The sequence below is a fragment of the Channa argus genome, chromosome 11 (assembly GCF_033026475.1).
Source record: "Channa argus isolate prfri chromosome 11, Channa argus male v1.0, whole genome shotgun sequence".
NCBI classification, from domain to species: domain Eukaryota; kingdom Metazoa; phylum Chordata; class Actinopteri; order Anabantiformes; family Channidae; genus Channa; species Channa argus.
In genome coordinates this window covers 8378944-8405548 of record NC_090207.1, presented here as the reverse complement: position 1 = coordinate 8405548, position 26605 = coordinate 8378944, and the positions used below count along the sequence as shown (strand labels likewise).

Genomic DNA, 26605 nt, shown 5'->3' with positions numbered 1-26605 from the left:
GCAGAGAAATATGTTAGCGTGTAGGACATGTATGAGAGCTTTAATACAGTGGTGAGGTGTGCTGTAGGTGTGACAGAGGAGTTCAAGTGGAGGTGGGTCTGCATCAAAGATCGGCTCTAAACCCTTCTTGTTTGCTCTGGTGATGGACAGGCTGACAGATGAGGTTATACAGAAATCTTTGTGGACTATGGTGTTTGGAGATGAGATTGTGAAGCAGGTGGAGGAAAATCTAGAGAGGTGGAGGTCTGCTCTGGATAGCAGAGGAATGAAGTTTATCCGCAGCAAGACAGAATACATGGGTGTGATTGAGAGGGACCCAAGTGGAACAGTGAGGTTACAGGGAGCAGAGGTAAAGAAATCGACAGTTCAGAGCACCAGAGTGTGGAAAAGAGGTGGAGAGGCGAGTACAATTAGGTTGGAACGAGTGGCGAAAAGTGTCTGGTGTGTTGTGTGATAAAAGAGTATCAGGAAGAATGAAAGGGAAGGTGTTCAAGATGGTGGTGATGCCAGTGATGTTGAACAACTTAGAGTGGCACTGAAGAAAAGATAGGAGGTCGAGCTGGAGGTAGCAGAGTTTAAGATGTTGAGGTTTTCTTGGGGAGTGATGAGGATGGAAAGAGTTAAAGATAAAGTCAGAGAGGCCAGATTGAGGTGGTTTGGACATGTTCAGAGGAGAGACTGTGAATATATCGGTAGAAGGATGCTGAGGTTGGAGCTGCCAGGCAGGAGGTCTAGAGGAAGACCAAAGAGGAGATTTATGGATGTAGTGAGAGAGGACATGAAGTTAGTTGGTGTGAGAGAAGAGCATGCAGATGATAGGGTTAGATGGAAGCAGATGATTCGCTGTGGCGACCCCTTAAATGGAACATCCGAAAAGGAAAAGAAGAAAGATAGTAATTATGGCAGAGCATGTACACTAATTATTAAAAATAAAAGTGACAAAGATCACTTTGTTGGTAAAGGCGGAGCTGATTTTAACCACTTAATGTTCTGACAGGTGGTTAACCCATAATGATACATCAGCATTTATAAGTTTATAACATTTTCATAAAAACTATATCATATTTTTATATAGTATACACATATGCAAATAGTATTTCTATTGGAAAGCATTATTTTTTCCACTGTGTGTGTCTCAAAAAAAACCCCACAAAAACCTAGCAGTCTAGTGTTAGTTGTGATTACAGTGCTCCAATATTTCTTCGTCTTCACCCCTGGGTTTCTTGCCGGCATTTTTTTATATATACAATACAATATTGTTAGCAGTAGTATAATATTAATATTAAATAAATGCTTATAGACTATTCAGGAGTACTGGAATAGTCAAAGCCACTCTCGCCGGATTGTCCTTGCTGAGTTGCCGTACTGCGGCTTCGCCAGTTGCAGTTCTGTTGTTTCCTCGCTGAATTTCGCTCGCATGTAAAAGTAAACATGTCTGTAATCAGAGGTGGAACGAGGGGTTTTTATTTCAACACAGTCCTCTCGCTTGCTCGCTCTTTAGCTGCCCACCGTCCCGCACCGGTTGAAAAGGTGAGGAATGAGAAAACCGAGTGATGTCCGAAAGACAAATGTGTTGTTAACGTTAGCTAACGTTAGTGACGAAAAGCAACAGGGTTGTTCAGGGTGTAACGTTAACGCTAGCTGCGCTTCCGCACAGGCGATAGCTTATGATCTCTGACGTGACAGTCAAACTACCATTTGACAGGAGTGTTATGTGTGTGTGTCTGTAAGATCATCTGTGTTGATGGATCACTTGAGCTTCTCGACAGTGTTTTCCCACTAATAGACGGAGGAAACGATCCTCGAGAAAGTGGCGTCGCTGCTTGTTACTTCATCGACTGAGACAGTGGTCAGGCTTGATGAGCGCTGCAGTCAAGCGGGCTTTACACAGTAGAGAGCTTTCAGCGTGATATAGACACGTATTAACCTGTTGCAAAGATGACGAGGTTTAAATTTACCGGGGTTTCGGTCATTTAAAAAAGATGGCAAAGAGCTGCCGCAAAGTAATTGAAGAACAGTTTGGAGTCAAAGTGTGCAAGATCTTTCTGAGAAACGTATAAGTGCAGTGTCAGTGAGTATCAATTTTGTTATAGTGGACTGCAAATGGTTACCAACATAAGGTAAATTTTACTTAGGAGCTAAACACAACGATGAGGTAAAAGCACAACATAGCCAAGAAAACCAAAAAGAAATGTACAAGTATGAACAATGTTTGTAAACTGTATGGAAACCTAGACCATTGTGCATAAAATCAATTCACGTGCAGTTTTCTAAAATTCCTGATGTGACTTTAGCAAAAAACATGCAATCACTCCCAGCCTCTTGAAATATATCACATCAAAACTATCCACTTACATGTAAATCAATAATTTTTTTATGATGCTTTAACTACAGGTACACACAAGCAGCTGCAGTGGACAAAGACAAATGGCCCGACCTGAACGTTCAGATTATCAGTTTTATGTCTAAGTTGTTTTTTCTTTCAGGTCCAGAAGCTACAATGTATGTGTCCACAGGAAGTCCGTGGTGTGTTCACGCTAGATGTGCGTCGCAGAGATGCTGTTATTGCGATGGCTGTGTTTCTGGTGGAATCAGGCTTACAGGTGGGTCTGTGAACAGTCGAGCTGTTGATCCTTGTATCACTGCTTTAAACAATAAATCTTTGGGCTCTTCTAGCAGTAATTTTGTAACATAGAAACTGAATCTGCTTTATTGGCCAAGTATGCCAACACATACAAGGAATTTGCCCCTCAAGGGCATGTTTAAAAATAAGGACAGAATGACAGAGAAGTGATAATATTTAGAATGCAAACATTGGACAGTTTACAAAGGTTATTACATAGAAATATTGAAGGAAGATATTACTTGAGATTATTAGCATTACTAGTGGTATTAGTGACTTTTGGTGGAATGACAAATGTCAACATTATAGTTCCCATAATCTGACTGAGTTGCAATGAGGCATGTGAAGCCTTTTAACTTAAAAAGACACGATGTGATTAAGTAGAGATAGAAACGTTACTGTTTACTGTCAAGGTCTGATATATTTTCTTTAATCTACATAGTACATTTGATTTGTCAGGATTAACAACACCTCGTGTTTCTGATTTATCTGATTGTGAGGCAAACAAAAGCACTGCTATGTGCTAACAAGTACAGTTCTGTGTGGTGTGTAACGATTGGATTTATTCTGGCAGCACAAAGACATACTTGTTTCTTACTTGCTGAGCCTATTGAGGGGTCTGCCACGGGTCCAGTGGATCGAAGAGAGCTTGGGAAAGAAAGGAAAGGGTAAGAACAATGACCTTATAGTGGGCCATTTTGTTTTATAATGGCGTCTGTTTATTTGCTCTAGCACTGCAAAAGATATTGGTAATCATTATGATTTATTCAAGATGTTTTGGGGATGTATTGAACAGTTTATACAAGTCCATGAGACAGCACTTCCCACTTGATTTTGGTCGTATATGATTTTGGAACGACATTCTGTAAACTACAGTTTTGTGTACATCTACACATTCCTCTGTTTTACAGTATTTGTTGTTTGCAGTATTAGTGTTTTTTTTTATTTTCTGCTCTTCAGAATTTCTCCCAGTTTCAGAAAACTTCAGCTTCTGTCTAGTGACTCTTTTGTCAGATGTGGCTCAGTGTGACCCAGACTCCCGACAAGAGGTCAGCTTGGCAGTAATATCTCATTATTTAGCAAGAGTGCATGCAGTGAAGTGCTAAGATAGTGTTTCTGCTGTTTCCCTTTCAGATCTTAACCACTATAATGGAGGTCATGCAGGCATTACATGACATGTGCCAAACACCTGATAATCATGATAAAGGTAAACACACACACACACACACACAAAGTCAACAAATTGCAAAATATCAGTCTTTCTAACATAAACTCATTCCTCTCTCTTATCTCCAGTCTACCTGTGTAGGTATATTGTTCCCAGCCTGCTTGGCATAACTCGAGCATTTGGCCGCTACAGTAACACAGACGAAGCCCTTCTGTCCAAGTTGTTTCCCAAGGATTCGCCCCAAGCCCGCCGTGCCACAGAGGAAACAGAGGGAGTGCGCCGCAGATCCTTCAATGACTTTCGGTCTATCCTTCCATCCTCGCTTCTCACAGTGTGTCAGAGTGACACTCTGCGAAGACGTACCGGGCCAAACCTAGATTCTTCTCCACAGGTGTGTGTATATGTTGTGATGGAGCTGGCTGTATTCAAGGCATCATTTTGTGTGTTCAGGACAATGTTTGTATAATTTGTGTTTCTATTTAACAAAAAATTCAGAGCGATAGGAATTTGAGATGGTTTGTTGTTTTCCACTTTAAAGAAATGACCTGAATGTGTTGTTTCATAGGTCTGTACAGACTCTGGAGGCCACTCTCCATGCTCCCCTACAACACCTGGACCACATTACTTTGAAGGTAATTACCTAAAAACTCACTTTCATTACATTTGCGTTACATACGTTTGGCAATGTCAATTTGTTTTCTGTCAACTCATCTTCCTTTATCATTTTCAGCCATTAGTATATTTAACAAGTTGGTACTTGCATCGTTCTTAGCTAAACGTATATTTATTGTGAATGTATATCAGAACCATTACAGCCAAATCAATAAAATGAAGTTCATCTCCAACCTTATCTTTATATGTCTTGTACTTCTCTCTCTTTAATTTCAAATAGACTATATAACAACTATGACAAGTGATAACTTGTTATAGTTCTGTCTGCTTCACTCCAACAGTGAATGTGCCTTGGAAGCAATTGGCTTGTTGTTGTGCAAATCTGACTTCTGAATGAGATATTTCAAGTTCACTTTCAGTTATCCTGGGTAATAAAACACATTGCAGCTCTGTGAAACCTTAATTGCTATAGTCTGGTTTTGGTGTTATAGTTCAATTTTTTTTTTTTGTGTACTCGAGTCACCATTTTGCACTGGTGATCTAGAATTATATAAAATGGAATACATTACAGAGATGGAAGTTAATTTCATCTTTTACAGTGGTATAGTGCAACAATACCCTATTATCCCTATGCCATTTGCTGTAAATGGTACCTTTAAACAGTCACATGTTGTCCTTCGTTTGATTGAATCTCTTTTTTAATATCTCTTTTTTTCTTGTTAGGTGCCTATCTCCCAGACAGCAGCATAGTAGATCCTGATTACTATTTCTCTACGATTAGCTCCAGTTTCTCAATGTCTCCTTTATTCATCGGCGAAGGAGAACACGAGGTGGAAGTACCTATTGATTTACTTCGACAGCTGCTTGACATGGTACAGTAGCCCTTTAGCCTTTTAGTATGATAGTATTTCTTTTTTCTCCAAATCTGTAAATGTAAATTGCAGCTTTATCTGTGATTGTGCCTATTGTCAATTAACAGGTTAAGAAGTTTGTTTCTGACTCTTTTTTGAAAACACTGGACACCACTATGACCGAAGTTATAGAGGTAACATTAATGTATAACCACTGTCTATACAAACAAATTGTAAAAAGTAATTTCAAAAGTGTATTTTAGTATCTCCACTTAAATATTCTTTTCTGTCATTATCTTTCCTGTTTGTTGTTAAGTCTAATGCAGGAATCAACCTCTATTACAAAACCTTCAGTGACCCTCTCTATGTGTGCGTCTTCAAAATGCTACGGGACACACTATACTACATGAAAGGTAAATCACAAGTAGCTTATTGATGTTCATTAAAGCCACACAGTCTTGTAATTGCCATTCTGGTTGTCCAGCTCAATGAACTCATCATTGACCTTACTGTCACACTCTTTCTTATATTTCTCAGCCTTGCAGCCGCCATTTGTACGGGAAGTGCATGACTTTGTATTGGAACAGTTTAGTAGCAGCCAGTCAGAGCTACAGCGGGTACTTCATGACACGGGGGGGTTGCCGGGGGAACAGAGTCCCCTCAAGCTTCGTTGCCAAGCCAACGCTGCCTGCGTGGACCTCATGGTGTGGGCTGTCAAAGATGAGCAAGGTAATCAATTGTAGCTGACAGCGAGCAGAACAGGTCATTCAGATGTCATAATCAGAGGGAAACTGGAGGTGTTTTTTATTGGTTGTGTAACTTTTCCTTGCTGGTGTATTTTTTTCTTTTTCTTTCAGGAGCTGAGAATTTGTGTACCAAACTATCAGAGAAGCTGCAGTCGAAAACCTCTAGTAAAGTCATCATTGCACATATGCCACTGCTGATCTGTTGCCTGCAGGTAAAATTGTTAGAAAGAGCATAAAGGAACAATGGAATTTACAGGGGATGAAAACATCTTCCATGTCTGCGTTTTGGAACTGACAAATAAATACCTATGTTGTTTGATCTCCTCTGTTTCAGGGCCTGGGCCGGCTGTGTGAGAGGTTTCCAGTTGTTGCTCACTCCGCCACAACCTCTCTTAGGGATTTCCTGGTGGTTCCCTCCCCTGTTCTTATAAAGCTCTACAAGTATCACAGCCAGTACAGCACAGGTACAAATATAGTAATAATTTAGACCCGGACTGACTCAGCACTCTTACATTTTCAACATGCTTGATTTTTGCCCTAAAATATACTGTGACTCATCATACTATTTTGGGATCAAGTTTAAGCATCAGAATGTGCAATTTATTTAAGGAGAATCTGTAGCAATTGCTTAAAACAGGATTTAGTTTGAAACTAACAGCTAAAGTTAAAATAATGTATAACTAATTCAAATTATTATTTCAAAACATATACAAAACACAAATCTAGCATCCATCCATCCAATCCTAATTGGTTATTCTGTTCAGGGTCATGGGGGCTGGAGCTTATCCCAGCTACCAAAATCTAAGGATTTGCTGAAAATGTTTTTATAATACTCGGAGTGAGAACCTTTTTATATTCACTGCTGACAGCAAATTGCAAAACAGCACTGTGGCTGATGAGTGACAAATATATGTCAATGACAGTGTCATGGCCACTAGCAACTGTTATCTAGGATGGATCTAAACAAAGTGATCATTGACGCTTTGCTGCAGATACAGACAATTGGTGATGCATTCAGGCTACTGATATTTCTGTGTTGTCCTTCACAGTGCACAGCTTTTTTATGGACCAGCTAGCATTTTTAAAAGATAACAAACTTTAGAGTTACCATTTCACTGTGCTGTCTTATATTCTCTGCAGCATCAGTAATGTCTTATATTGTAGGAGAATTTAAAAGAAATATGTTTTTTGTTCCTTTGTGTTAATATTTTTGCCTTTGTGCTGCTTTCACTCTTTTTTCAGGCACAGGAGAAATTAGGATAAATGTGACAAATGAACACTGTCAGTCCACCTTCAACCTCCTATCAAACCGAAAAGACCAACCATCTATGTATGAGCAGCTGAGAGACATTTCCATTGACAACATCTGCAGGTCAGACTAAAATGTCCCATACAGCTGCAATTAAAAAAAAAAGATTATCATGGTCTTTCTAACAATAGTTTGTCATTTGGGTTTGGGTTTTTTCTCTCTCAGATGTCTGAAGGCTGGTCTGACTATGGACCATGTGATCGTTGAGGCCTTTCTGGCCAGTCTGTCCAACCGTCTTTACATTTCACAGGAGAATGACAAGTGAGCAACAATTTTAGATGGGGGGGGAAAAAAATTGACTTTGTCTGTTGTTGAAACCTAGTACATTTTCAAGTCACTGACACCAATGTGCAGCTCGTCTAAAAATAAAACTTGTCTTCTTGCCAGGGATGCTCATCTAATCCCAGATCACACCATTCGAGGATTGGGCCACATTGCAGTGGCTCTGAGAGACACTCCTAAAGTCATGGAGCACATCCTGCAAATCCTTCAGCAGAAGTTCTGTCAGCCTCCATCGCAGCTGGATGTGCTCATCATCGACCAGCTTGGCTGCATGGTTATTACAGGAAATGTAAGGACAAAGTAACAGTGATGATGTACTTTTGGAGCATCTTTCCTCTGTTATTTGATGAATTTATGCTGAAACGGATATTAGGGAAGCACATAAGTCACAGGGGATTTTTTTTTTCCATGTGTGATTATTACTGTTGCGAAAATAGAAGGGAAATAACTCCTTTTCCTTTGTCCAAAGGGGCTGACACATTGTAATTATTGTAATCTTTGTGGCTGCTGCTCTGTTGACTGTATGTTAAGAATAGGTTCCAGTTTTCAAGTTGACACGACGGTGGAGTGTAATGGGGTGGTTTTGGCAGCCAGTGTTCCCAGGGTGCAATAGGTTACAATTAAACAAAGGACCGGAAATGTAGCAGATAGACATGCTTTTCTCAAGCATGATACAGATATCGGACATTTACTTATCCCTAACATCTAATAATAGAATTTTTGTTTTTGAGAAAATGGTAAGTGTGTCATGTAGAAGATGCTAACAAAAATGATTTTTTAATCTTTCGTTTAATCTGTTGGTGACTACAAAATCTTACTCCCTGTTTCTCTCTGTCTGTTTGACCTTTAGCAATACATCTATCAGGAGGTGTGGAACCTGTTCCAGCAGATCAGTGTGAAGGCCAGTTCAGTAGTCTATTCAGCCACCAAGGACTACAGAGATCACGGCTACAGGTCAGCATCTCCTCTCAAAGAATGAGTTACCACAGTGGGCTACAGCTTAAAAACAGCTTATGAGAAAAGCAGTTGTACATTTATGAGTGTAACTGTTCCCTCCATCTATGCTTTTATTTTTTCCTTCTTTTTTTTAATCCAAGGCACTGCTCTCTGGCGGTGATAAATGCTCTGGCCAACATAGCAGCCAACCTGCAGGGGGAGCAGCTGGTGGATGAACTGATGGTGAACCTTTTAGAACTGTTTGTCCAACTGGGCCTGGAGGGAAAGCGAGCGAGTGAGAGGGCCTCAGACAAGGGACCAGCGCTGAAGGTAAGTATTTACAAGCACAAACAACTAAACACAACAGGAAATTGATAAGAAAAAACATGTTGATACAACTGTTACTGGCTCTTTGTCTCCTGTAGGCATCGAGTAGTGCTGGAAATCTTGGAGTCCTTATTCCAGTGATTGCTGTGGTAAGTGCTAGACTGTGTGTGATGTCCGTGCCATGTGCTGTCATGTAAGAGACCATTATCATTTATAAATGATGCCCAAACATCCTATTTAAATAGTTAGCATGAGGATTTGAGTTCTTACCGGCGAATCCAAGCTTTTAACTAAGTGAACAAATATTTACTCTGTGAGCTGCACTAGAAACATGTAGGTCCCCCAGTTCATTCATATATTTTATTTTAGTTTTTTCAAAAGCTAAATTTTGAGCCAGCCTTATTGAAATGATTCAATTTAATAATGTTATTATTTAACAAAAAACTATTTAAAAAATGACTAAATATTTTAAAAATTTGAGTTTTATTCACAGAATATTTTGTTTATTGAATCTATGGATTTGTAATTATTAGAGTAAAACATGAGAGACATTGAGAGTTTCTTAATGTCACTTTAAAATGACCTTTCCCATTTTTTGCAAATGATGAATCATTAACAGACAGTCAACAAGTCTTTATTGTGCTAATTTAAATCGGCACTTTGAGCAATAGGCAGAAGTTTGAATGTTAACACTACATGCACATAAATATTAATTTACTGAATGTAGCATTTACATATTATACTAATAGTAGTCCTTGACTGTTAAAAAAAATGGCTCATTGAAACCTAGTTGGAACTTTTAGCCAAACCTGTTCAAGTTTAGCTATGTAAGGGATTGACCACCCGGCCCATGAACACCAGGCAGTCTGTGCGGTGCTCATAGATCAGGAAGAGGAAAGGATGATCCACAGTGAACCGGATTTGAGAGGAGAGGGGCATGAAACCCACCTGGGTCAAAGCAGCAGCTTCTGTCCCCTCTTCATTCACTGTGATGATTCCTTGGTGCTTCAGCTGCAGAGAGTGATCAGATGGTGTCCATTAGATTGAATTTGTTTGTAGGGATTATTGAGTGTAATTGTACAGGAGTCTGGGTGACTGAACACACCAAAGACTTTTATTTTGTATGGAGTTTAGCTTTTTGGATTCATTTACTTACTTCTTAGTGAAAACATGACTGATTTAGTCTTACTCACCCAGTTCATGGCAACCTTTTCAGAGGTCATTCTAGTGAAATCTCCAGTCTCCTGGAACAAGTCAGTGAGGCCCATCTCCTTTAAATTGTCAATCAAGTCATAGTTCTGCTCCAGTTTAAACTGGGGTATCACTACTTCACGAGTCCTGAAGGAAGCAAAGAAAATGACAACGACAAGTCAATAATTATAGAGGAACTACTGTTGAAAAAGTTTAGTGCATATTATTATGTACAGTGTGCTTTCTCTTTCTATTGACACGTTGGGATAATGAAGCTGACCTGTTTGTCATGTTTTTGAGCCACTTGTTGACAACAGTTGGGGAGATTTCCTGCTCCAAAGTCCTCATGCCAGTAATCTTCCTAGGCAAGGCAATGAGCATACTAATGTTTCCTGTGTATGGGAGCTGAAAATCAGAAAGTTACCATAATTACACCACAGCTCTGTCGACTTATTTATTGATCAGTATGAATGTTTGTCTGTGAATTCTAATACGCCACTCTTTAGGGGCAACCCACCTGGAGGATATCACACTCTAGTTCATGGTCAGCAGCAGCAAGATAGTTCCCCTTGTTGATCATCATTGGCACCCGAACCACTGTCTTTTCATTAACTCTGAAGTTGCGATTGTGAGTCATTTCTTTGGGGAATTTCTGTTCCCATGTACCTGTTGATGCAAACCAGTTGTGGAGTCAAAAATTCAAAAAGGATTCAAATAACCAAATAAAGCAAACTAATTGGCTTTAATTTCACTTTCTTACCTTTGAAGTACAGGTAGTTGAGCAGCATCAGAACCATATTTGGGTCCACTTCCTTGAGGGGCTCCTTGATCAGCCCTTTGGTCAGCTTTTGGATGCGATGGTTGGCTTTTTTAAGAAAGGTTGGGTCTCTGAAGTCCACCGACTGAGGCTCTGCAAAGTAATAAGCCTTTGTCTCTTTGCGAAAAGCATCTTTCACTGAGACATCGTTCTTTATATAGACGTCATTTACAGAGCGTAGCGTGTAACCAAAGTTCCTTCTGAATAGTCTGTGCGTCAGCTTCCTGAAGAGTTTGTGCACTGTTGTGTTGTCATAGTGATAACTACTATTGGTAAAGTCACCGAATCCCAAAGCTTTGTAGATCTGATCATGGGTTTCAGGTCCTGCCCCTAAAGACATCATGCCCATAGCAATGGAGATCCCAGCAGGTGCCAACAGGATGTTGTCACTCTGGTTGACGTCATTACGAAGACTTCGATAGAGATTAAAGCCAAACCGGGCATTGATGATGTTGAGCCGCTGAAGGCGAGACCGACCCTGGAACAACTGTAGGAGTCTGGCACGGCGAATCTTTGGGTCGGAGGGTTCGGCAAAGATGTCAATGTCCGGAGCTGGTGTGGCAATTTCATCTATTTCATCACCTTCACTGAAAACAACACAAGTTCATCGTCAAATCATTCAAAATGTCCAAATTAGTTTTGTTTAAAAGTCTTTTAACTACATTAATCAATGTAGCAATGTTCAGCATTCAGTTTTTGCTATGACTTGCCAGAAGTAAAAACATTAAAACATACGTGTAGTCATCACTGCCCATAGCTAGGATCTTATCAAAATCAATGTAATCTTCATCTTCAAAACCATCAAAAAGGTCGTTAGTGACAGTGTTTTCTTTGTGAAACTCCAATGGAAGGGCCTGTATATCCACTGCCCCCTCTGGTTCAAAGCCTCTGGGGTCGGGTTTGGGATCAGTGAAGTGAGAGCTGAGGTCTTTGATCCCAGCCAGGGATGGACTGACCAGCAGACAGGCCACAGAGATGGCGGTGATCACCCACATGCTGAAGGCTGAGGCAGAATGAACGAACATTTAACATGATCGAATTAATTGCCTGATCAACATTTAGTAGATTTGCTGAAATCACTTTTACGCAAAGTTCCCTTAATAACAGTCTGTAAAATGTCTTACCGTTTCTGTGTGCTGGTGGGAAGTACTGTGTTGCTTCTGTTTGCTTCTGTGAGGACTGAATACAAGAGTGAACTTTGATGTGGGCTCCTCCTGAACAAATAGACTAGATCAAACAGACCAAAAAGTGCTGTGACTGACTGAAATCTTTAACTGTTCACAATTCAGCTTACCTGTTCAGAATATTTAATGTTACTTAACTATTAAAGGGCTGGTAGCCTAGTCAGAAGTGTTTTGCAGTTCCTTGTTTTTGTTTTTTTTTTATTTGTTGCAGTTTTTCCTCAAAATATATATTTGTGTATTCCTTTTAAATTAATTTAAAAGACTGTGATATTAATCATCATGTTGTGAACTCACAGTTGACCAGACGTCTTCCGCCAATCAAAGAGGCCAAGCCCCGTCTGCAGAAACTGTTCAGGGACTTTTGGCTGTACTCTGTTGTGATGGGTTTTGCTGTGGAAGGATCAGGTGAGAATGGGATAAATTGATTTTAATCTGCTACATTTTAGTATAGATCCATACACTATGTCATATAAAATAAGTTGATTTGAGTTTTAAAAGTACACTCAACAAATCACAAGATCTTTTTGTTATTCATTATTGCTGTAGTGAATCTCAGGTGTGGTCTCTGTGGGTTTTTCTGCATTTCCTGATAAATGTTTTGCCCTATCAGGGCTTTGGCCAGAGGAGTGGTATGAAGGTGTGTGTGAGATTGCCACGAAGTCTCCTCTTCTCACCTTCCCCAGTGGGGAACCTCTTCGCTCCGAGCTGCAGTACAACTCAGCTCTAAAAAATGACACAGTAACACCGGTACAGTGCTCAGAATCAACATTATTTTCGTCATTTAAGGTAGTTTGAAGATGTTTAAAACAAAAACACTGCCAATTTCTTTCTTCCAGGCTGAGTTGACTGAGCTGCGAGCAACTATCAGCAATCTCCTTGACCCAACTCCTGAAGGATCTGCTCTCATTAACAAGCTAGACTTTGCCATGTCCACATACCTGCTCTCAGTCTACAGATTAGAATACATGAGGTCAGCACCGCTTCACTTAAATCCTACTATTATTTCTCATTATTTATTACTGTTGGTATTGTTCCTTAATGAAGTGAGATCAGGTTTTGTGACCTTGAAATGTTTCTTTTTGCTCTCGCACACCTCCTCCACTCTTTAAGGATGCTGCGATCCAATGATCCCGACAGGTTCCAGGTCATGTTTCGATACTTTGAAGACAAAGCCATCCAGAAAGACAAGTCAGGTGAGTTTTTTTCGCCTGTTCTTTTCTGGGTATCCTTTATGTAAAGTGATGCAAATAATTTTCTTTAATCCCCTTTTTATCTTCGCAGGCATGATGCAGTGCATTATTTGCGTTGGCGACAAGGTGTTTGACGTCTTCCTCCAGATGATGGCTGAGAAGGTAGTTATCATGGTGTCTCTTTTAAGGTTGAATAACAGCAGGCACTATGTAAGGGTCTGCACATTTTGTTGTTAATGAATTGAATTTTTATTGAAATGAAAGTGTATTTCTTGTATTTTTAGCCAAAGACCAAAGAGCATGAGGAGGAATTAGAGCGACATGCACAGTTCTTGTTGATCAACTTCAATCACACCCACAAGAGAATCCGCAGAGTTGCAGACAAATACCTCTCTGGTTTGGCTGAAACGTAAGTAGTAATTATTTTTACCATGTCTGCCTTTTTCTTCAATACTTTATAAACTAATTTCTTATGTCCCTCAATCAGATTCCCACACCTTCTTTGGAGTGGTCGAGTGTTGAAGACCATGTTGGATATTTTGCAGACGCTCTCACTGTCACTAAGTGCTGTAAGTTTCAGGAGTTGGCCCATTCCACACAAGCTGGTTTGATTCTCGATAATAAACATTTAAAGGTTGTCATCCAATAATGTGTAGTATTCTGGTTTTAACAAGATTAAAAACTTTTGTTTTGTGGTGGAACAAAAGCAGATTTCAATTTTTTGGTGAACCTATAAGATTGCAACAAATTTCTTTCTGTTTATTCAGGACATTCACAAGGATCAGCCATACTATGACATCCCAGATACTCCCTACAGGATAACTGTTCCTGACACATATGAAGCCCGAGAGGTTTGTCTAGATATTAGAATTTTGGACACTAGAGGACATTACAGTATTGGTTTAATCTCATTTGTTTAGTCTGAACTCTTTTGAATAGAGGAATCAATTTGTCATTTTAATTAAAATTAATGAAATATAAATTAAACTCATTTTTTGTTACGGTATTTATGACAGAAATCAGTTATAAAGGAATTGCTTAATTTTGCCTTTTGTGCGAGGACATATTTAATTGTAATTGAATGTCCACAATGATTACTATTCTTTATTAAATTCAATTTATAACCTTTTTTCTGAATCTCAGAGCATTGTAAAGGACTTTGCTGCTCGCTGTGGTGAAATCCTGAAAGAAGCAATGAAATGGGCCCCATCAGTCACAAAGTCCCACCTACAGGTCAGTTCCTTTACTTTCAGGTCAACACAAATTTATTTGAAATCTTGTTCTATAAACTAAGAAACATGTTTAGCAACACTTAAAAACATGTTAGACACATGTAAAGCAAGTAGCTAATTCCAAACTTTATAATTAATTGTTTAGAAGAAAAACTATGTGTATATATTTGTATATTCTGTTTTATTTAAGAGTATATTTTCTTTCTGTTTTCTTTCCTTTGTGTTTGAATATAATGTCTAATGTAGGAATACCTGAACAAGCATCAGATCTGGGTTTCAGGACTGTCCCAGCACACTGGCCTCGCCATGGCCACAGAGAGCATCCTCCACTTCGCAGGCTACAACAGACAGAGTACTACCCTAGGCGTAAGTCACAAGCACACGTGGTCATTCATGCATGCTTGCACGCAAACACTTTCAGATCACTGCACTGACTGGCTCCAAACTTTACCCCAGATTTATGGTAGGTAAATTTAGACTAATTGACATGGTTACAATCAATTGTTTTAATCTTTGCTAACAAACATATTTTAGCATATTTACAGATCACCCTGACTGTACTCTAATGTTCGAAACATGGTTTGGAAGTACATCATCAAAAACCAAAAAAAGCCCAATACACGCTTTTAATCCTAGGAGGAGGAAGTTTGATTTTGTTTGATTTTTGTTTGATTTCTTTGTAATAAGGTCACTATTCTTTAGAGTGGGGCCTGGTGGGTCAGTGGTAGAGCATTGGGTTAGGAAGCAGGAGTCTGTGGGTTTGAATCCCATCCCAGCAGGTGTGGCCCCGCCCAGCCACTGAGGGCCACCTCCTTGCCGTTCCCAAGCCTGGATAAAATGGGAGGGATGCGCCAGGAAGGGCTTCAGTCATAAAAAACTCATGGCAAATCAACGTGCGGAACACATTCCACTGCTGCGACCCCTCAGTGTACAAGCTGAAAAAGCTGCTGATCCATTCTTTAGAGCACTGAGCAGGAAGTGACAAATGCTGTGTCACTTCTTGTAAAATGTTGTACTGGGGACACCCTTTACAAACTTTAAAAAATAAAACTGCTTACCCCACAAGCTTGTTGAGTTGACGCTTATTAACATATGTCCAACATTAATGGCTAAAAAAGTGCCATTCAGCTTCTTTTTAGTCTTTAGCGTTTTGTTGAGCAGATGTGCCTTGTGTCCTTTCTGCACATATGTGTTTTATTGTACTGTGGGTGTTCTGTATGTGTGCATGCTTACTCGTCTGTGTGACATTATTTTGCTTGCTATGCCTTTCCCATATGTTGTTGGCCCAGCCGTCTGCTATATATGTCTTTTCATTTGCTTCCTGTGTTGTATTTTGTCTTTATTAAACGGCATCGAACGGCCCTCGTGGTTGCTTGGCTGGTTTACGGATTTGCTGTGTACCTGGTTACTTACCTGCAATGGATGGGTTGGTTGGTTGGCTTCTTGTCCATTTGGCTAACTGGTTATGCTGGTGCTGTCCTCCACCATGTGGCCAATAGGCTGCTTTTGCTCAGGTTGGTCTGAAGTCTAAATACAGAGACAGGACTAAGGCATGACACGCTCAGTATATCCACAAGTGTTTCAGTTATCCTCCTTTGCTTGCTTGTGATTGTGTTGCCCTAAGTGTCCTAAGAAATAGTTTTCTTTATTAGACCACTCAGCTGACTGAGAGACCAGCATGTGTAAAGAAGGACTATTCCAACTTCATGGCATCACTCAACCTGCGTAACCGCTACACAGGAGAGGTAAAGTCTTACTGTAATAAATATTAGAATGATACAACTTTTTTAGACTTTATGCATCCAGCATGATTCATGACTGTTTAATTATCCTTTAGGTGGCAGGTATGATCCAGTTCTCAGAGGCAACTCACAGCCAGTCAGACCTCAACAAGCTGATGATCAATCAGACAATGACTGCTCTGGACAAAAAAGACCCAGAAGCCTTCACTCAGGCCATGTTTAAGATGGCGGCCCTGCTCATAACTACCAAAAGTAAGTAGCTCTTCCTCCTTTAATTTTTTATATTAATTGTTTATCAGTAGTAGCGTAATAATTTTTTTGTTGTTGTTGTTAAAATTGAGTTATGACAACTTCCTATTTTTTGTTTTAAGACTGTGATCCTCTGCTCCTGCACCATCTGTGTTGGTCTCCACTGAAGATGTTTACAGAACATGGCATGGAAACTGCCATTGCCTGCTGGGAATGGCTACTAGCGGCACACAATGGAGTGGAAGTGCCAGTATGTGCATTTATCACTTTTGATAAAACCATATTTGTGTAAGGTATATGTATTATTCTTGATCAATTCTTTTTTTTTTCTCTTTTTTTATATCTACATAGTTTATGCGTGAGATGGCTGGGGCATGGCAGATGACAGTAGAGCTGAAGATGGGCCTGTTTTCAGAGGCTAAGGTAGAGGCTGGCCCTCTGGCTGTCTCAGAGGAGAGTCAGCCTGCACCCTGTGCACCTGATGTCATCCCTCATTTCCTATGGATAGAGGTTAGTGACGCTGAAACATAAACTGCCGGGTCATATTTGATCTCTTGTCCCTGTTATTGCCTCCTAGTTTTGTTGCCTTTTTTCTCTCAGTATTCAGCCACCAAAAGCGTCGACATATCACACACCACATTATCACCCACCAACACGATCTAGAATCCTTTGCCATTCTCTCAAATGTAAAACATGCGACTTTGGTATATCAAGCTGTCTTTGAACAGTCCACTTGCTCAATATTGTCAGTTTTATTTGGTTTTGGTTTATGGTGGAGATTACCTACTTAATGGTTTAGGCCAATTTGGCCAAGAGTCAAACTTAGTATAATTTTCTCTCACATATATTAGCAATATTCATTGTTAGGTATTGTTCATGAAATGAAGTTGACATAATAATTTGGGGGGCATAAAGGTTGGAAAGTGCCCCTCCTTAATTCTATCTGTTCTCCCTTCAGTTTTTGGTGCAGCGATTTGAAATAGCGAAGTACAGCAGTGCTGACCAGGTGGAGATATTCACCGCCATTTTGCAGAGATCTCTTAGTCTGAGTGTTGGAGGATCCAAAAGCAGCCTTAACCGACATGTTGCTGCTATTGGGCCAAGATTCAGGTAACAAATCTCACTGTTCCACAGCTGTGTAAAAATTATAATCTGATAATCGAATGTTCTGAATCCTAAACTTGCTAAGGGTATTGTGTCTCCCATTGCTTTATTTCAGACTGTTGACTCTAGGTCTGACTCTTCTGCATGCTGATGTTGTGACTAATTCCACCATCAGAAATGTACTCAGAGAGAAGATCTACTCCACGGCTTTTGACTACTTCAGGTATAAGATATAAAAGTCTGTTTGTATTTGACAAGTTAAATAACCAGTTTTTCCTTTGCCAAAAAAACCTTTTTTCGCTATTTCTGTCTTTGTGTAGTGTTGCTCCCAAATTTCCCACTCAGACAGATAAGAGGCTGAGAGAAGACATCAGTATAATGATCAGATTTTATGCCAGCCTACAGTCTGACAAGAAGTATTTGAATGCCAATCAGCTGGTCCCCCCAGGTACAGCAGTGAGAAAACAGATCCATCTTTGATTAATATTAACTGAATGTTGATTTATTTTTTTGTGTCAATTGCGGACAGACTTGTTCTCTAATCTGTGATCACAGAAACAACTAAGATTTCAAGTTTTCAAATTGTAATGTTACATAAATGCATAAACTGATGGATATTACTACTCTACACTAAAAGCCCTTTTACCGAACTGTTATAATTTCAAGAAAAAAGTTGGTATCCGCGGCTTTCCATTTTAAATTTCTAGATGGATGCACAATTTGTTGAGTTAATCAATTATAAATCCAGGATATTTTTATTTGTCTAGATCCACAAGACATGTCAGTGAATGGTCTGTCTGTAGTGGCAGTCACAGACAGCCGGAGCAGTCTTGATGCAGCGGTGGGTCAGAGGCAGCAGGTTGCTCAGGGCTGGATCAACACCTACCCTCTGTCCTCTGGGATGTCCACCATATCCAAGAAATCAGGTAAAGTACTCACAGTTTGTTAAAATTAAATTGGTTATGCTATAACATACAGTCCTTAAAGAGAAGACCTTTATTTTCATAGTTTAGATAGATATTTGATTTAAAATGTTAGCTCTGAATGTCTGCTAATGCAATGCTCTGGTACTTTTTCAGGACTATCTAAAAAAAGCAACAGAGGCTCCCAGTTGCACAAATATTACATGAAACGCAGGACTCTACTACTTGCTTTATTGGTATTTACATTTGTGTGTGTTTATGTTCATAAAAATGTGGTCAAATCGCCAGATATTCACTAAACGTTGCACCTAGTGGATCATATGTCTTGTACGCTTCTCTTTAGGCCAGTGAGATTGAGCGGCTGACAACATGGTACAACCCGTTATCTACTCAGGAGCTTGCGATCTCTACTGAACTGTCTGTGGAGAACAGCATTGCTAACTGGAGGTCGAAATACATCAGTCTGACTGAAAAACAGTGGAAGGACAACGTGAACCTGGCGTGGAGCATAGCACCTTACCTTGCCCTGCAGCTGCCAGCCAGGTACACAAAGAAACATACACATTACATTAAACCAATAGAAAAAAGACCATTGTAAAATATTTTGGGGGGGAATTTCAAAATGTGACTGACTTCAGTTACAGTATTCCAAACAAGTAAGCAAAGTTTGTTTTTTAAGCAAAAACAGCCGGGGCTTCATATTTCCTTGTTCGATCGACCAGCTCCCTTAAATTACTATTTTACTTCATGTGCATTATATATTCACCAACAGATGTCTCATACACAGACTATGGCTTAGTTGTAGGACTTGTTGAATGAAGATAAGTGGTGTGTCCAGGGTAGACCAAGCAAACAACAACTTTTACCCATAAACAACACACTTTACGCACATACTTTTGCAAGTTTAGGACATGACAACTAGAGACTTCATCAGGTCTGCCACTATTCAGTTTTATTTATTTATTTCAGATTTAAAAACACAGAGGCTATTGTCTCTGAGGTGACCCGTCTGGTGCGAATGGATCCAGCTGCTGTGTGTGACGTTCCTGAAGCCGTGAAAGTAGGTTCTTCTGCATTCTGCTGCTTCTAACAGGCTGGCAGTTATGTTTACTATCCTTTAGGTCTTCTATTCTAAGGTTTTTGGGGCGGATAATCTTAAACTCAGGGAGCAAGGGGCACAGACTTTTTACTTCTTCTTGGCTTTTTATGTTCCTACTAGGGCATTTCTGTTAAGTTGCAAAGTTTTTGTTTGTCACTAAGTGCACTTTTTTTTCAAGCAGCCATACACTGTCACCTGAGATATCATCGTCTTATTGAAGTCACCTCTTTCCCTCCAGCTTCCTCTAGTCCCTTTCATTTACTTCCACGTGACTGAACTCTTAATGAGCCTTGTACCTATCTAAAGAAAGCAGGGGATGGAGAGCATGACTTTCCCCAAAGGCTGATGGTCCTCCTTTACATCTGTTTATTACAGTCACAATAGTAACTAACAAACACATGCTGGTTAACATGCCATCAGCCTTTGGGTCATAACCTTACATGAGACTGCAGAAAATAATCTTACCTCCTGATGTAAATGTTGGCAGAGATTACATTTTTGGACATATTTAAAATGTTGTTCTTTCTTGTTTCCCTTTAGTTCTTAGTGACGTGGCACACAATTGATGCTGACTCTCCAGAGCTTAGTCATATCCTTTGCTGGGCGCCTGCAGACCCCCCAACTGGCCTCTCCTACTTCTCCTCCATGTACCCTCCTCATCCTCTCACAGCCCAGTATGGAGTCAAAGTGCTTCGCTCCTTCCCTCCTGTACGCTCACCTATACAGCATAGCTGTTGCCATTTTCATGAAATTTATTTTCATGCTTGTGCATTACCATGTTAAAATACACCTAATGGCATAGCTTTTACAAATTCTGTTGAAACCGTGACTGATGAGCCCCATTATGTCCTCATTATTTGTAGGGAAAAATCATGTTTCCATTCTATACAGTCACACAGTTATGACATTTTGTTATTTATTTCTTCTGCTGTTTCTAGGATGCCATTTTGTTTTACATTCCCCAAATCGTCCAGGCACTACGTTATGACAAGGTAAATATCAGATTTTCTAAGTCAGTCAGATTGTTTGATTATCACAGTGCTCTGTGTCATTTTCCTATCACATCCTGGTTTAGATGGGTTATGTAAGAGAGTACATCCTCTGGGCTGCTCAGAAGTCTCAGCTGCTGGCTCACCAGTTCATCTGGAACATGAAGACCAACATATACCTGGACGAAGAGGGACACCAAAAAGACCGTAAGTTGTTTCTGTTTCAGTATGTGTCACTCATCCACACACACACACTCATTGGCCACTTCAATGCAAGCCAAGAATTCTACTTATGTGGTCGTTCTAAAAGTGAGAAACTGAGAAAAAACTGAGAAATTGTAACCTTGTAAAAGTTGAATTCATGGCAAAGCCACTGTTTTGGCCGCCCTAGTTATGATCAATGGTGTGGCCAAAACATTAGAACCATCTCTTCTTACAATGCACCCATTACCACTCCACTACCCACTTCGACCTCAATGACAAACACATAGTAGATCATCACCTTTCTGACAGTTTTTAGCTATAAACTGAGAAATCGTAACCTTGAAAAAGTCAAATTCATGACAGAACCACTGTAATGGATTGCATTGAATTGGACAGGTGGTCATAATGTTATGCTTGACTGATGTATATGTATGATATATAATCTTGCCTCGTTTCCTGCAGCCGACATAGGTGAACTATTGGAACAGATGGTGGAGGAGATCACTGGCTCTCTCTCTGGCCCTGCCAAAGACTTCTACCAGCGAGAATTTGACTTCTTTAACAAAATCACCAATGTGTCAGCCATTATCAAGTATGAACACAATTTCCACTTTTTAAGAAATCATGCTTTACAATACACATGCATCAAACAGACGATGGCAAAGATTTACAACCTTTAAAACATTTCATCAGTGCAGCTCGAGTCAATTTGAAGAGACTTTAAGCCTGATTGAAACAAAACAAGATCAGTTTAGAGAAGGAATTACAAAGTTTATTGTGCTGCAGAATATAAATTAAAATGTGTAAAAACATTTGTAGCATCCTGTGATGCTTTTAGCAGATAGCATCTTTTTTGTTTCTTCTTATTTTTTCTTCTTATTTGTTTTTTTATATTTATTTTCTCTCATCGTTGTCCATCTTTATCTTTCTATGTTTGTGTGTTTTCCCTTTTACTTGTTTTTTTTAATCTTTCTTGAATGTCTTTCAACAATATCATTAGTATTTTTTATATATAATACACTTTGATAGGTAAAGTAATAAAAACAGAAACTCTCAAGCTACAACACCTAACCAAGGCGAAGGCCTTAAAGTAGCACCAAAGTTTAACTTTGTGCTACTTGTTGATGTTACTGAGTAACACTACTCTCAAGGTAATGTTTAAGGTGTTTATGGAGTGATAAGTTTTCTCCTGAGCCTTGATGTTTTGTACTTTCCCCTGCTTAAACCACATTGATCTGTTCCCACAGTCCCCTTGTGGTTCATTTATTTGGCCACTGATTGCTGTACTGTCTCTCTGATTATGCACTGGTCTAGAAGATATTGTATGCTGTTTTTCTGCTTCTCGTTGACGAGTAGTTTACTGACAGGTCCCATTATTGCTGGCTTCTTCATCCCATTAGAGACTGAAAGAATTCCCCTCTGCCCTCATTACAGCACTAATTGTAATAAGTCAGGGGAGGAACCTGTACTGTCCCATGGCTTCCACTCTGTCCCTCTTTACCTCAGCGTGTCCCCTCTGTGAATAACAGCAGAGCCCGACTGTCACCTATGGTCTTGAGTGATTCATGGAGATACTCATGCATGCTATTCTCTGTAATGTCTGTCACAGAGGTGTAGAAACTCTGTTAAACTTTGTTTTTGTTTGTCTTCATCAGACCTTTTCCCAAAGGGGAGGAGAGAAAGAGAGCCTGCCTGGAAGCCATGTCACAGATCAAAGTCCAACCTGGTTGTTATCTTCCCAGCAATCCTGAGGCCATAGTTTTGGATATAGACTACAAGTCTGGGACCCCCATGCAGAGGTGGGCGTCAAAACTAACTTCTCTCACTCTCTAAGGAATTCAAATAATTCATAATGAAATGTGAAAGCTTTGTCAAATTTTGGTTAAAGCTCCTCACTATGCTTTGTATCTTTGTTTAGTGCTGCCAAAGCTCCCTATCTTGCCAAATTCAGGGTTAGGAGATGTGGAGTCAGTGAGTTGGAAAAAGAAGGTATTATCACTGTTATAGGAGTTATGATTTTTTTACTTCTAAAATTAGTGCACAGATGAACAATGTTTAATATCTTTCTGTCAGGTCTTCTGTGCCGCTCAGATTCTGTGGATGAAGGAAAGAACGAGGAGGAAGCCAAGAGAATCTGCTGGCAGGCAGCCATCTTTAAAGTTGGAGACGACTGCCGGCAGGTCTCAGATTCACACACATGATCTTACTTAACCCCACTGTTGTGTCACCTTCAGAGCTCAACTACTTTTGTGTTCACAGGACATGCTGGCTCTTCAAATCATCAGTCTGTTTAAGAACATCTTCCAGCTGGTGGGTCTGGATCTCTATGTGTTTCCTTACAGGGTAGTGGCCACAGCTCCAGGAGTAAGTTTATATCATTACGTTTATTTACAAGAGACTACAGAAAACATTTCCTATCCTTCGCTAGTTCACTTTCTAACATAAACCACTGAATGCTCTAAATGCAGTTTCCTCTAATCTTCACAGTGTGGAGTAATTGAGTGCATACCGGACTGTAAGTCTCGAGACCAGCTGGGCCGACAGACAGACTTTGGCATGTACGACTATTTCAGGAACCAGTATGGAGACGAGTCTACACTAGCATTCCAGAAGGTACATCTCCCAGCGATGCAGTCATTTTCAGTCGTCTGTAAAATTAAAGCGGTAAATTATACCATATTTACTGATGTGATTTTTCTTAAATACTTCTCTTTTCAGGCAAGGTACAACTTCATCCGCAGCATGGCTGCTTACAGCTTGCTGCTCTTTTTGCTTCAGATAAAAGACAGACACAATGGCAACATCATGTTGGACAGCCAGGGCCATCTCATCCACATTGGTGTGTATTATTTGCATTTTCCTGTGCCTTAGTGTGTGTGGCCATGATGTGAATGCAAAGCTGTACCAGACCTAATCTTTTAATAAACTACTAAACACTTCAGTTTGTCTATAAAGATGCAACTCTGCGTTACTACATCAACATTGGAGGTATACCCCTTTTCAACCGAGCCTTTATTTGGAATCAGTAATAGAAGAAAAGGAATATAAACAGTTGCTTCAGGTTACTTTTTTGGGTGATTGTGTTTGTCTAAATAGTTTTAACAATATGATAATCCCAAGCTGCTGTCTTTGTGCTTTCAGACTTTGGGTTCATGTTTGAAAGTTCTCCTGGGGGGAACCTTGGCTGGGAGCCTGACATCAAGTTAACTGATGAGATGGTGATGATCATGGGTGGCAAGATGGAGGCAACACCCTTCAAGTGGTTCATGGAGATGTGTGTGAGGGGATACCTTGCTGTCAGGTAAGTGCAAAAGAAATTGCTCCCTGGACATTAAAGATCGTTAAAGACATTTAACACTAACACAAGTCCCTTTGATAAATCAGGCCCTACATGGATGGAGTGGTCTCCTTAGTTACCCTCATGCTGGACACTGGCCTCCCCTGTTTTAGAGGACAGACCATCAAATTGCTCAAGTAAGTAACGCATGTGAATGAGTCAAGCTGTTTTAATTGTATTTGCTCGTGTTGCTCAAAGTTTCTTTTGCTACATATAGACAGCGATTTAATCCTGGTTTAAGTGAGAAAGATGCTGCTTCCTTCATCATCAAAATCATCCAGAACTGCTTCCTCAGCAACAGGCCAGTACATTTGACACATTCTTCTAATATTCATGTTAATATGTATTTGCAGAAATCATTGTTTACATTTGTGCATTTTCTCCCTAATTTGTATTACAGGAGCAGGACGTACGACATGATCCAGTATTACCAAAATCAGATCCCGTACTAAACGTTTGTGCCTAAGCATGTGCATATATTTGCTGGTACAGAGTGTGTGGGTTTGTGTGTATGTGAGTGGGTTTGAATGTGTGCCTTCACTGAAGATTGTGTCTCAGTGATTTTGCTGATTATTGGTTATTGTCCTTTGTGTTTGCTTTAACTTCTTTTTTTCCATGTTTTCTTTACATCCGTTGTCTGTTCCTTTTTATTTATTATGTTATGTTGGAATCAATGTTGTTAATGATTATTATACTATTGCACTTGCATCTTGACATTTGTGCACTTAAAGATGAACCTCTTGGTAATCTGCACGTTTAGAAAATACTTTACGAGAGTTTGTGCCAATTTAAAAACATTTGTAATGTTTGTGAATGTGGATTCTTAAAGCTTTTGATTTCAGAGAGGTTTGAAATGTAATCGGATACTTGAAGTAGCTGAAGTGGATGGTTTCAGTTCTGACCAATGTGGCCTATTCTGTCTTCTTGTACTTGGCTGTACTACTGTTCTTATGTTTTTAATGGACCAGTCAGGTGATTTGTGGCATGGTACTTGTATTCTTACTTGTACTCTTGTATTTTTAACAGTGAGACTGTACAGAGGTTGATTACACTGTATGCATTTGGGGGTTTCCATGTTTTCAATTACTGCAGAAGAAATGATGCACACAAGTTCTGGGAAACACTGGAACAGTATTTTGTATGTTTAACGTTGTCAGAGAGGGAGGGAAGATTATGCACATAAATTTCACTTTCTTGTTGTGAAGGATAGTAAGGCACAAAGAATTTGAGGCAGTTGCATGAAGTTTGGTGTTAACTACCATGTAGCTTTTGGTGAAGTATTTTCAGTAATCCAAAGTGCTGTGCCACATATCCATATGTTTAGCCTAATGTTTTATGCAATCTTACTGATTGTAAAGATTTTGCCTCTTTGTATATTTATATCCATGACCCATTTTTTTGTCTCATTTTCTATCTTCATGCCTTTTGAATGAGAATGAGAAAAGTTATGAAATCAAATAAAGATCTGTTAACTTCACGACAGTGTCTTATTCTTGGTCCTGGAAGTTTATTGTAAGTGCTTCCTATTAAAGACATGTTTGGTGACAGTGTTAACTACAGTACATCTGAAATGTCTTTTAATAATTTGTTTCCAAAAACAATTTCTATATGTTGTGTTTGGAACAGTAAGTATTACACTGAAGTAAAACCTTTTCCAAGTTGGAAAAAAAAAGGAATAAAGGAATGCATATCAATCATTCGATAATTAGCTAACTTTGTTTTTCTTATTTTGCTCAAATTAAAAGAATACTGGGATATTTGTGGAAAATCATAACTACAAAGATGTAACAGGTTTTCCTTTTGGTCTCTATTTAGTGATACCTTCAGTGTCCTTGCTTCACAAGACGTGTCCAGTATATGTTAAATGTTGGTTTGGTAAATCATATTTTTCACTTACATACTATATTTATTTACATCCACCAGAGGGCAGCAGATAACGACTAATTTAGGAAGCTGATAAATGAAATGGTCAAAACCAAATCAGCTACCACAACACTGTATTTGTCCTCATGTTTTGAGGATGGCTCCAACTGTGGACAACTTAAAATACTAAAGTGAAACAAGTTAACGTGAGAGAAAAAGACCTCAAGCATTCAGGCTTTCAGCTGTTTTCCTAATGTGACTTGTATGAGCCTTGGAGCATTTACAGATGAAATTTGTGATTCTGCTTTCGAATAAGTGTCTTCTGACAGCAGGGTGACTTTAACTTAAGACTGACATGTGTCTGCCTTTCTTTGCTGCCACAGTCGTGTGCAGAGTAATCAAGTAATGTTTAAACACGCTGGTACTAGAAGAACACACAAATAAAGCTGAACCTGAAGGCTTTTACAAAGTGGCAGGTTTCACTTCAGTTGTATTAATGTGTTAAACTTTGCAGCAGCCTCTGGGATCATCTTGTGTTTCATTAAGGGTGCACTGATCTGTTAAATACTGGAGGGCATGTGGCAAAAAAAATGCCTAAAAACATTTATTCAATAACTCTTTGAAACA

The 26605-nt window shown here is 39.5% G+C and overlaps 2 protein-coding genes across 3 annotated transcripts; one reads left to right on the top strand and one right to left on the bottom strand.

Annotated features, from left to right (window-relative positions):
• Nucleotides 1-1363: 1363 nt before the first annotated feature.
• Nucleotides 1364-25592, top strand: pi4kab (phosphatidylinositol 4-kinase, catalytic, alpha b). Of its 2 annotated transcripts, XM_067521243.1 has the most exons (55): nucleotides 1364-1530; nucleotides 2487-2603; nucleotides 3198-3291; nucleotides 3584-3672; nucleotides 3758-3830; nucleotides 3920-4182; nucleotides 4357-4423; nucleotides 5127-5275; nucleotides 5383-5448; nucleotides 5571-5667; nucleotides 5792-5983; nucleotides 6112-6212; nucleotides 6335-6464; nucleotides 7243-7372; nucleotides 7475-7570; nucleotides 7697-7880; nucleotides 8442-8545; nucleotides 8689-8857; nucleotides 8953-9003; nucleotides 12343-12451; nucleotides 12657-12793; nucleotides 12883-13016; nucleotides 13157-13239; nucleotides 13328-13398; nucleotides 13521-13645; nucleotides 13724-13805; nucleotides 14004-14087; nucleotides 14380-14469; nucleotides 14715-14834; nucleotides 15968-15982; nucleotides 16121-16213; nucleotides 16306-16462; nucleotides 16582-16709; nucleotides 16811-16969; nucleotides 17418-17569; nucleotides 17679-17786; nucleotides 17884-18011; nucleotides 18331-18489; nucleotides 18643-18722; nucleotides 18830-19029; nucleotides 19456-19546; nucleotides 20126-20293; nucleotides 20524-20577; nucleotides 20661-20781; nucleotides 21241-21370; nucleotides 22434-22577; nucleotides 22697-22767; nucleotides 22852-22958; nucleotides 23038-23142; nucleotides 23266-23391; nucleotides 23497-23617; nucleotides 23920-24079; nucleotides 24163-24252; nucleotides 24333-24416; nucleotides 24516-25592. In XM_067521243.1, exons 1-55 carry the CDS (start codon nucleotides 1432-1434, stop codon nucleotides 24565-24567), a joined length of 6309 nt encoding a protein of 2102 aa, XP_067377344.1. In that variant the 5' UTR covers nucleotides 1364-1431; the 3' UTR covers nucleotides 24568-25592. The 2 variants fall into 2 exon arrangements, with proteins under 2 accessions (XP_067377344.1, XP_067377346.1); XM_067521245.1 differs by lacking the exon at nucleotides 15968-15982.
• serpind1 (serpin peptidase inhibitor, clade D (heparin cofactor), member 1) lies at nucleotides 9473-12134 on the bottom strand. The gene is made up of 7 exons (XM_067521246.1): nucleotides 11987-12134; nucleotides 11598-11865; nucleotides 10806-11449; nucleotides 10563-10711; nucleotides 10326-10450; nucleotides 10048-10192; nucleotides 9473-9865 (listed from the first exon to the last, which is right to left on the bottom strand). The coding sequence occupies exons 2-7, from the start codon at nucleotides 11855-11857 to the stop codon at nucleotides 9674-9676; spliced, it is 1515 nt and encodes a 504-aa protein (XP_067377347.1). The 5' UTR covers nucleotides 11858-11865; nucleotides 11987-12134; the 3' UTR covers nucleotides 9473-9673.
• Nucleotides 25593-26605: the final 1013 nt, after the last annotated feature.

Excerpts from the sequence above, each read along its gene's own strand:
- pi4kab (XM_067521243.1), top strand. The coding sequence starts at position 1,432 with ATGTCTGTAATCAGAGGTGGAACGAGGGGTTTTTATTTCAACACAGTC. Across the intron at positions 1,531-2,486 it reads GTCCCGCACCGGTTGAAAAG|GTCCAGAAGCTACAATGTAT; the intron begins GTGAGGAATGAG and ends TTTTTCTTTCAG. Across the intron at positions 19,030-19,455 it reads GCCCTGCAGCTGCCAGCCAG|ATTTAAAAACACAGAGGCTA; the intron begins GTACACAAAGAA and ends TATTTATTTCAG.
- serpind1 (XM_067521246.1), bottom strand. The coding sequence starts at position 11,857 with ATGTGGGTGATCACCGCCATCTCTGTGGCCTGTCTGCTGGTCAGTCCA. Across the intron at positions 10,451-10,562 it reads TAGAGTGTGATATCCTCCAG|CTCCCATACACAGGAAACAT; the intron begins GTGGGTTGCCCC and ends TCTGATTTTCAG. Across the intron at positions 9,866-10,047 it reads AAAAGGTTGCCATGAACTGG|CTGAAGCACCAAGGAATCAT; the intron begins GTGAGTAAGACT and ends CACTCTCTGCAG.